Below are 10,946 nucleotides of genomic sequence, written 5' to 3'. Positions count from 1 at the left end.
ATCCCAAAACCATTTGAGTGATGCTCACAACTCAAGTCCCTGCTTCGGATCATGGTAATGCCATCGTGTTCACCTCGCTGCGTTCAAGCTAGACATCTAACCAAGAGCTGTGAGAGCAGGTACTGCTGCTCAAGAGACTTGAAAAATACTGACAGGAAATATCAGACGTAGTGCACCTAAATTCTCATTTGTTGTTGTTTTTTTTTTTCCTCCAGATGTTACCAGATCCAGTATTCAAAAAATAAAGGGGGAAACTTTTGAAGAACAAGTGTTACGGGCTTTTTATAATTTAGAACAAATTATAAATTAACCTGTCCATACTTCTGAGACATAATATACAAGAGCAAACAGCTGAGTGTTCTTTTATTACTCAGGTACTACAATTTTTTTTTTTTTCCCCAATAAAAATGTCTTTTAAAAATTTCTTGCTACTGTATCCCAGCTCAGATCCCGGTACAGCCTTTCAGATGAGGTATTCTACCATCTCTCCATCTGGGAGGTCCTGCCCCACGGTCTGAACAGGGGCTTTTCTTTCAAGAGTGCTGGAGTGGAAGAGCGGCCCATCTACGTGACGAGGAAAAACAAGAGACAGACAAAGGCGTAACTTCCATGAGGTTAGAAAAACAACATCAACATTTAAGAAGTAACTTTCCGTCACTGGCCAAAAGACAGCTAACAACTCCTTATTTCATTTCAAAAAATTCCAAGTCTTCATGTATGCAGCCAGACAAATCAAGGTATTTTATCACATTCCCTTTGGGTATCTCCCACTGATACACAACAGCACATAAATGTGGAGTGACTGCATTTAAACCCATGCAGGCAGCGCAGACTTTCACCTCAAAACCTGTTTCCCTGTCTCCCTCGATATCCATTAAATAGCATAGCATGGGCAAGACGCACAACAGCCAAATTCACTCTTCCATGAAGAACCACCTAATTGTAATGTGTCTGTAAGTAGACGAGGCAAGGTTGTGTAATCTGCATTGATTTGGCAGAGTGGGCTGGAAAATGAGCAGCTCTTGCCAGCTCGGAGCTCCGTGGGAAGCAAATTCAGCCTCTGTGACAGTCACCGCCAACTGGATCTACTCGTGCCAAGGCTGAAGTGGGTCCTGTGACCGGGACAGTCTAACTATCGTGATAAAGTTACCTTTCCTCCTTCTTCCTCTCTCTTATTGGAGTCCACTTTGCTTCGAACGCCCACTAAAATGCAGCAGCCAGCTTCTACAGCCCATTTTCATATGCTGTTTAAAACCACACGCTACTCACAGCTTACTTCAGAGTGGACACCAACTCAGAGACTATCCTGGGATTTGCACATACCTGCCCCAACTCTTAAATCTCCTTGTACCTCTCTGCTCGCTGCGTCCACTCTTAAGCGCTTTGAAGGGAAAGAAGCCTTGAGACCCCGTCAGAACATTGTCAAGCTTCCCCTGAAGCCCACCTGTCCCCACAAAACCTAAGCCCAGCTTTCCTGGATGGAGAAAGGATGGCAGGGCCTGCTCCACAGAGCAGATGTGAGGGGGCAGCCAAGCTTTGTTACCTGTTTTGTCCACGCTGTAGGCCAGGTTGGTGCTGGGGAGTCGTCCCGGCGTGGGAGCTGCGGCGGAAGGTGCAGCTTTGCTTTGTTCGCTCCCCCGGTCAGTCTGGGTGCTGCAGTCTCTGCTGCCCGTTTTCGAGTGGGCTGACAACAAGGGGGTGGAAGGAAGGACAGGAGAGGGGGTGGAGGGAATGGATTCGGAGCGATATTCTGTTCCCAGCAGAACACCTTTTTGGGGAAAAAGGGGAAGGAAATTTCACAATCCCAGAAAACCAAGTGGCCTTGGTTGTGCACTCCTCTGCAGTACTTGCTTTAGGATCCGGAAAGCACAAAGAGCGCTGATCTACCTCCCCATAGCACCTTCCACCAACGGATGCTGAAGTCCCCAAGACAGCAGCGTCCTCACGTTGCTGCACACAGGATACACAAGTGGGCACTAACACCTCACCTCCCTGTGTCTAAGCAGTGGTGGATCTAGGGCACGCTAAAACTGCACACTCTGAATTCAGCTACAACAGATTCTCACTCTCAGGGTCTTTCGGTCTCCTAGGGAGGGCCTTTGGGCTTAACTTCTCTTCAGAACAGGAAAAAAAAAATCACCTTAGATGTGCTTTGTAACGACACAATTTCTCTGAACAATGGTGTTGAGCCAGCCCAGGCAGGCATCACGTTAGCGCAGGCACGCCGCTACAGGACAGCAATCCTGATGAGTATCTCTGCTCCTGTTCAAGGGGACTTTACACCTTTGGATAGCTGTAACGACCCAGCTGAAAGCAAGCACTTGGCAACTCTGAAAACTAGATCTCAAATATCCCTGAAGTCAGGAACCAAATTGGGAATAAAGGCTGACAATGACAGAGTCTGGACATCGGAAGTCACTATTCCCCAAAAGTGATTAAAACAAGGAGTTGTTCCAAATGTTTCCATCTTGCTTCAGTCACCTGCACCGCACGCCAGCCCGGGTGATCCACCTGTCCAACACCCTTTCTTCCTTCTGCTGCTCTTGCCTCCCCTCTAAGCAGTGACTCCCATATCTGAATGGCCACTGTTATTTAAAAATTTTAAAATTACCTAGGCTGCCTTTCCAGCTCTTGTCCTCCCTCTTCTCCTCCAGGATGGGAGTGCTGCTCAGCGTCGAGGAGTGGGACAGCAAGCCCGAGCCAGCGTTCGAGATGGACATCAGCGACTTGGCGGGTCTCATCGAGGAGAGCTGGTCTGTCTTCCCAGGCTCCTTCCGGGAACGCTGCTGCAGGACTTTGATCATGGCATCCTTCTCAATGATCTGAGCGTGCAGAGTCTTAATCCTTTTTGAGAAGTACAAAAACCAACAATGTACTCGTACTCCTGTCCCCTCGGCCTGAGATCAGGTCGTGCACATGAGAACGGCGCGGAGGTACCCACCCACGCCTGGCTGCTGGAAGCTGCTCTGAAGAGCTACAGAAGGGACTTGGAGTTATGGACAGGGCACGAGCTCAGCAAAAAGAGGAGGGGAAGCACACTTTGGAAAGACTGACTGGACCTAATGCCAGAGAACACAGTTCTGTGAGACTGTTAAAGAGGTGGCTGGAGCCTGGGGTCTGACGAAGATTCCCCAAAGAGAGAGGAGGAACAAGCTAGATGCAAAAAAAATCTAAGACAGGACTTTTTTGCATTAGCCCTCAGTATCAAGACAGGTTTTGGATTGCTACGTAGACACTTCCTTGGCCAAATGAGCGTCTGGCATCCTACATCATTGCTACTGGTGAAGACACAAGAATTTCTGGTTCTGAGGTGCCTACCCAGGCAATTAATTTAAAACCCCTGTCCTAAAGAAGGCAGATAGGACCAAACTGCATTTTACCTTCCCTCCATGTCGAGACACCTCCTGTTAGCAAGCAGGATCTCTTCCTCCTCCTTCTGAATGCGAGCTTCCAGCGAGGTGTCATAGCTCGGGTTAGGCGAGTGGCTGATCACTGTCGTGTCCCTGAGAGCAAGCAGGAAAGCAGTTGAAGGACCAGTTAAGTTTGCTGCTTTCCTCCCAGCAGCACAGAATTATCGCGGAAAAGTAACAGACAAGAATATCCACGGGAATTTTTTTTTCTGTGTTTTTAGGCTGGCTCAGTGTCCTTCAAAAATCCAGCTCGCTAATGAAAGAAGGGTTACCACAATATGCAAGTCATCCCCACGGATGTCAATCGACTGTCCACCTCGGGCCAGTCTGTAATTTAACTGATGCACTGCGCTGCTGTAAACTGATGGGCGAGGCAGAGCCAAAGACACGGGGAAGGACAGCACAGAACACCAGGCACTTTTCCTCAACTGAAACAGCTTCAGATAAAAAGCTTTTCCCTTCCTAACAGGCAATGCTGAGTATCAAAGGGAACTAGGCATGGAAGTTTCTTAGGCAACCCTAGGCAGCTTCGTCCAAAAAAACTGGGGCTTGGGGCTGAAAACAGTTTCAGACTGATTCCATATAGTTCCTGATGTTAACACTCTGGTCCTTGTCCATTCCACTCACCAAAACATCCTGATTATTTCATTCGAGCCACTGCTGTTCAGTCAGAACACAGTCTCTGCGCTACACTCCATACCGCTCTATGACATTAAGAGCGTGTTACTGATGCAGCTATGCGGTAACAAAAAAAATAAACACACCAAAAAATGTAGAATTACCAAGAGCTCCAATTCATTGTAGTAAGAAATCCGCTCTCTCCGACCTGGCAGGTCTAAGAACATCCTGGTAAATGCACCTTTAACGTGGCAAACGTTCAGATCAGGAACAGCAAAGCACCAATGTGAAGGGCATGAGGTCAGTCAGCAAAAAAACCTGACCCGAGCCAGAGTTCTGCCTGTGCTGTAAAGCATCCCTCCCGTAACCTCAACATCCTACGAGCTGCTGTTCTCTCCACTGTCAAAGAACAGGGCAATAAATTTGTGCACAGCGCAGATGAAGGTGTCACTGAAATTACTGGAATCCCTCACAGTGTATTTCTGAAGGACGTGCTGTAGGTGCCCACCACAGATAAACTTGCAGTAGTACTGACACAAATGGAATACCTGCTGTTCAGGGAGAAGCTGCCAGAAGGAAATGGAGAAACAGAGGTTGGCTCTTTCCTGCCTGGCAGACATTCTTGTTCATTTAACAAAAGCTGAATGTCTAGCACAAACCTTCTCATTCCGTGCTAAACAATAGAGCAGACCCCTACTTATCAGTGCATGCTGAAAATACAACACGGCCTCTAAGGACAAGAAGTAGCAAAAGCTTTTAGGGAGTCTCTGGGGAGGTGGAAAACAGCGCACGAGAAGCATCAATACCCTGAAATAACAGCCTGCTTCCGGAGCAAGATAAGTCCTTAAACTCTAACACAACAGATCTGCAACTTTATCCCTGTAATTCTAGTACGATCTTACGAGGTAAGAAGCCAGTTGTGATAACATCCCTGTTTGAAACTGGTTCCTGAAACAATCTAAAATAAAATCTGCTCTCAAGAAACAGAAACTAATGGGCAATGAAATGATACGTAAGCAATAGTTAATGTTAAAGAGCTGCACTCCAGTAACAGCTCTTGTTCGCCAGCCAGCTAATAACAGCCCTAATAAGTGTTTCTGTACAGTTGTCTTGGAATGTGAGCTTGTTACCAAACTTCAGACACCCTTCCCTTCCCACCCCCACAAGCAGTGCTCTCCACACAAGGCAGAATGTTTTGAGCACCATTTCCTAGTAGATGTTCCTGGTTAGTAACCGTGTTGAGGACAATACCACAAAGTAATTTGCAAAAACATTCTGGAGAACAAGTCAGCCATTCAGGGTGAGTGATGTGAATCACCCATCTCACATGACTTCAGCGAGAACCGATTCCCATTTAAAAAAAACCCCATCATCTCAAACAAAACCCCAAACTCTCTCTCATATACCTATTTTTTTGTACCAGCAGCTTCTAGGAATGGCTCAGAACAATTCTACTCTGGAAAACAGCTCCTGCATGTGGAGGAAATCTCCCTGGAACAAAGTTTCTAATTGTTGGCAGTTGCACAGCTCCCAGGAAAAGCAGCCAAGCTCCACTCGCAGGCAGAAGTCTGAGAAGCCGTTCAGACCACAAGGCGAGGTGTCATGGGAGGGTGGTATGACAACATTCCTTGGTGGGAAACACGACATTCAACTGGGAAAGTACTATGAAAAGTCTCATTTACCTCTGAGCAGCCACAGTTGCAGCTGCATCCAAAGCAAACTGTCTCATCACACTCTCCTCCAGGTATTTCTGTTCCCACTTGGTCATGTCAGCTTCTAGAGCAAGAATCCTTTCTTCCTTCTCGCGCAGGAGCTCCATAAGCGCTGTGGCGTTGTACTCCGAGACGTTGGCAGTCTGAGACGTACCCTGACGCTGGTTCCCAAAAGCAGAAGAAAAGAGGGGAAAAAAAAAAAAGCGCCTCAGGATGCATCTGCAAGACTCAGGGCTGGTTTATTTGCTTTTTCTCTGAAGGACAGAGGCTGGTGCAGAGCAGCACCGGCTTAAAACAAGAGCCCCCCGAAGAGAAATGCAGTGACCCAGGCCACGCTGGGCAGACTACGTGATGGCAACGGTCTCCTTTAGAGTTTAATCTGAAATATCTGCAGGGGCGTTTCAGCCTCACTCCGGCAAAACCAGGAAACAAGCTCATATAATGCAGGAAAGGCTCCTTATATTTTGCAAATGTTGAAGCTCAGAAGCAAAGGAACCTGGCAGCTCACCTACGTTTGACATAGGCTGATGTAAAACTGAAACAGCACATCCGATGCATGAGATCACTGCACAGTCTGCTTCTCATTCACTTTTTTCGCTGGAAAAGACTCTCGTTACCATCGCAGAGCATACTCTACGTGAAGCTCTGTTTCCACCAACCGCATTTATAGAATTGGTATCGCTGTTTTGATTTTTGATTGTTCTAAATGCTAAAGCTTTTGAAAGGCCCTTCTTTTACGTGTGGCGCAGGGTACAGCGTGCAATCTCACAAGAAACCCGGTAGGGCACGGCGAAACACATCGGGTACCTGCTGCATCCGGAGAGATTCCAGTTCTCTCTCCAGCCGGGTCCGCAGCCTGTGCTCCAGCTGTTCCCGTTTCTCACACGCTGCCTGCAGCTGAACCAAGGCCTGCTGCATCTTCTCCACCTTCTCCACATAGACCTGCTTCTTTTTGAGCTGAAACAAAGGAAGAAAATGCGACAGAAGTTAAATAACGAGAACAAGAGAGTGACCTCCTGGCTTTGTACAGCTGGGAAGAACGTGTCCAGGTAAGTGCTCCTGCTCTGGACCTGATGTTCAGCATGTTTCAGCTTTTTCCCATCTCTGCCCTCCCGCAGGTGTATTTGTCCTTTTGTCCTCAGCGACCCCATGGTAATGACAGGGAAGCCAAGGTAACTCTCTGCTGCAAAGGACTGTGAGCAGCGATGGACTAGAAAGGGCATCTGGGTTCACCGCAGAGAGGGTTGAAGTGACTCGACACGTTACCACGGTAACGGTAGCAAAGACAGCATTGAGAGCTGCTCCACAAGTTGGGAACACTTTTCAGGGCAACGCTGAAACGTGCTGGCAGCGTTTTTATAAGATTAAGCAGAAACTGAACTAAACCTTGCAGGATCCTACCCCAGTCCCACAGCCAGAAAATAACAAATAGGGCCAGAGCATGCACCAGACATCGCCTGCGCTCCCTCCACTCCGCAGCCAGGTTTATTCCAGCAGTGTGGCCATTTATCTCAGTCGTTTTGGCCCAGCGTGACCTAAGAATGTCCTGCTCCATTCCTGGCTCCTGCCCTTCTGTCCTCCTCCGTTGTCCATCCTGCAAAGCAAACTGCTACCCTGCCTCACGACAGCCAACAAAAACTACCAGGCAGAGACCCCCAATAGCTCTCTGAGCAAGGTTAATTCACAGTTCAGGCAGAATAAAACCAAACTAAAATATGATTTTAAAAAATAAATAAAATACACCCAGGGCCCAGGTTTATTTTAGTACATAGAATACTGCACACCTACGGATACAGTTTTCCATTAAGGTAAAGACAACAATCACAATTACCTGGCCTCCCATGGCAAATCTAGGGCATTGCTTTTTTAGCTACGATTGTCATAAACCCCAAAATACAAAAATACGAGGGAGAAGGCAACTTTTCTCAACAGCCAGAGCCAACGTTCAGAGAAGCAGCCCAATGCAAAACACGGACTCCCTTATGTGAGCTCCGAGAGCTGCTCTGCAGCTTCATGAAAGAGAAGTCCACTGAGGGATATTAAAGACAAAAGACACCACTTTTTGGCTCGGAAGCAGAAAGTATTCTTGGATGGTATCGCTGTTTGTCGGCCCCATTCTGACAGTGTTCCCTAAGAATCTGCTTCAGGTTTCAGCCACGACAGGATACCAGGCTTGCTGGGCTTTGATCTGAACAACACGAGCTGCTCTTACGTGGCACCTTCCCTCCAAAAAGCTCTTATCAGGCGTTTTGTCAAAAATTTTCCCTTTTCTGCCTCTTGTTCCTTGAGGCAATCCAGAGACTGCAATGTGAATAGCAGAGAAAGAACTCCAAACACATCCCAGACGTGGCATCCTTTTCTTCTCCTCACAAAGTCAGCAGGCATCGAATCTCACAGCGTGAAAGTTGCTGCCCTAGAGGACTTTCCCCGAACAAGTATTTTAGAATAAAAGTGGCAACAAATGGTGAGTAATCCAGCCAAAGGACTTCCCACCAGTGCCTGTACAGTAGAAAGGTATTTTTATTTTTGGATTGCTCAAGATTTCAAGCTTATTTGGAATGAGAGGGACGAGAGCATTTTAATACAACTTAACATTCTACTGCTGCTCTGCAGATAAATCACTAAATATGTTCTACTTAACAGATCGTTTTACTCCAGATCACAGCGCTTAATAACACTGAATTAAGCTTTCCTAGACTCTAAAAAAGTGTAGATTAATGCACTAGTTTTACACTTAGATTAACAGCAGCTCAAGGGAGTTCTGTAATTAGCCAAAAATGATAAACTATGAGTCAGCAGCAGAACCCAGAAATGGAAAGCACCCAGTCTCTTTGCTTTGCATATGAGCTTACTGACCTGGACAAGAGTAAGGAACAACCCAACAAACTCCCTGGCAGTGAGATATCACACATCAAGTTGAATAATAATCTCTTGAAAACCAGCTCTCCTCCCCTACTCTTCCATGCAAAAAAAAAAAATCAAAAAAGGACAGACGGACATTTGGTCTCTTATCACCTACCACAAAGCGTTTCGATTTCTGAAAAGCTTTTTGACACACGGGTAAAATTCTCCTCGCAAAAGCAGCCCCCGACAACATCTTACTAGTTTCATAATTAATAAACCTGAGTACGCGTACACGTGGATTAACGTTTTGGCCTGCGTTCAAAGAATACCATGAGCCCTGCCAAAAAAAAGAATTAGGACACAGAAATTCCACTGAAACGCTCACTTTGAAAGTGCTCCCGTGAGCCAAACCTGCAGGTGAAACGTTGCAACACAAGCTCTTGCCCAACTAACCAGCGCTGCCTGCACACGCCCAAGTCATGCTCCAGACCTAAAGCACGGGCACGGCTTGTTCAGTGGCTTCCCATAAAGACAACGTCCCTCCCCACCTCCACAAAACACATTTCATCTTCCAGCATCAGGAAGAAATAGGAATGTTAGGTGCGGTTTTGTGGGGTTTTATTTTTTATATTGGCTTAAAAAACGGAATTGATCCTTCGGATAATTTTCAGGGGTTTGCAACACAGATGGTTCGGTGAGCTTTAAACAGCGTGCGTGTGCTCCAGACAACTCAGCTCTCCCAACGTATCTTTTGACATAACTGTCCTTCGTATGTCAGACTTTTATTTCACGCACTCGCTGTGCTGTCAGCTCACCACATATCCTGGCGGTATCATTCATTTCCAGCTCTGCAAGCGTTGGTGAGGAACAATTTTCCTTTCTGTGAATCGGGATTCTCCAGGAACAGCAGCAGTGAAATCTTACTCTTTTTTAAACCTTTCTGACTTGATCTGGCCTCTCGATGTAAAGAGGATCGGGAACAACTCTTCTAAGCACAGAGGGATTTCATTACTGTAAACTGAGAGTGTGATCGCGTTTTCCTAAGACAGGGATTGGAAAGAGTTCCCTGAGTATTGCCAGGGTGCTGCAGACATAAGTGAGACGGGAGGAAGAATAAAAAAAAAGAAAAAGGGCAGCATGCTGAGGCTTGCTCTTGGTCATTTGCCATGGATTCCCCACCCTCTCTCTTCCAGCAAAGAACCAAAACTGGCTGCTCAGTGCCAAGGGCCACACTAACATTTACCACGGGGGAGAGGGCATCAAAGGACGCTGGAATTCTCTCCTCCGCGAGAGACCTTCCAGTGAGCACGTGCTCTAGATAAGAGTTCATTCCTGCAGCTTTACAAGGATGCAGTCACGCCCTTTGGTGTGGAATTTTAAATAAATTTGACAAGATAGTAATTTTCCCTTTGATGGTGCCGTGTTTAGCTAAGAAGCAAGCTCACGCTCACATAACGTAACTGTTTTGCCTCGAAGGGCTCTCTGAAAATGCAGAGCGTTTCGTAATAATATCTTTATTCTAACACCTCTTTGAGACAGGAAGATCTCAAATAACCTCAGTGCACGTCTGGAAGCTCAGCAGAGCATTTCAGCCTGATTCCAGCCCTCCCCAGCATTCCCTACGGCACAACTTCCACCCTGTGGTTACCTTCTCCAGGTCAATCCCCGACTGCTTTGAAAAATGTCCTAACCAAGTACCAGAGGTCAGGCTTTAACTCCTATCAACAAGATTTTCTAAGTAAACCACTGTAAACAAGAGCAGTCACTCTCCAGTTCACATCCACTACGACGTTTACATAAATTCTGCAACTGAGGACATGAAAAATAATAATAAAGCAAGGAGTCTGCAGAAACCTGGTACAGAAAAGCATGTACCGATGCAGGGAACACCCTGACCTCCCGATCAAGTATTTCTGTCTTCTTTTAATTTCCTCTACCTCTCGTCAAGATTGCTCTCTGTAGCTGAGAGCCAGCTGGGAGAAGGGGGATACGCTCGGGATTCAGAGGCTTCCCTGCTCACAAGAGCCTGGCTGACCCGAAGAGAGATCTGTTTCCAAGCCAGCCAGAAAGATTTATTGCCTGAAAATATCTGTGCACCGACATCCCCGAACTGCAGAGCTTCCAGCCATGGAAAATGAACCAACCACTCTGAACATACAGGGATGAAAGGACAAAATCAATTCCCTAAACCTAGAAAACTGAAACATTATCCTCAGAACCTTTTCGCAGGAGCAAAGACTTCCTAAGGCGACGTAACACCTGGCAGCAGGCACCTCTGCTCCAGAGAGCACTTGCATGGCCTAAACCCAATGGCCAAGGACAAAGGGTTCCTGTCAGGAATAGGAACATTTGATTATTACTA

At 46.7% G+C, this 10,946-nt stretch overlaps 1 protein-coding gene across 1 annotated transcript in view; it reads right to left on the bottom strand.

Moving 5' to 3' along the window:
- Positions 1-266: 266 nt before the first annotated feature.
- AMOT (angiomotin) overlaps positions 267-10,946 on the bottom strand; it is a 31,479-nt gene continuing 20,799 nt past the window's right edge. The window contains exons 7-12 of the mRNA XM_009869514.1: positions 6,548-6,697; positions 5,711-5,901; positions 3,381-3,503; positions 2,612-2,844; positions 1,544-1,768; positions 267-564 (exon numbers count right to left, since the gene is read on the bottom strand). Of these exons, the coding sequence (XP_009867816.1) occupies positions 464-564; positions 1,544-1,768; positions 2,612-2,844; positions 3,381-3,503; positions 5,711-5,901; positions 6,548-6,697 (1,023 nt within the window). The 3' untranslated portion in view covers positions 267-463. The remainder of the gene's footprint in view (positions 565-1,543; positions 1,769-2,611; positions 2,845-3,380; positions 3,504-5,710; positions 5,902-6,547; positions 6,698-10,946) is intronic.

The sequence above is a fragment of the Apaloderma vittatum genome, unplaced genomic scaffold (assembly GCF_000703405.1).
Source record: "Apaloderma vittatum isolate BGI_N311 unplaced genomic scaffold, ASM70340v1 scaffold6505, whole genome shotgun sequence".
Lineage (NCBI taxonomy): Eukaryota > Metazoa > Chordata > Aves > Trogoniformes > Trogonidae > Apaloderma > Apaloderma vittatum.
The sequence above is the reverse complement of the archived record's forward strand: the minus strand, read 5'-3'. Positions and strand labels throughout refer to the sequence as shown.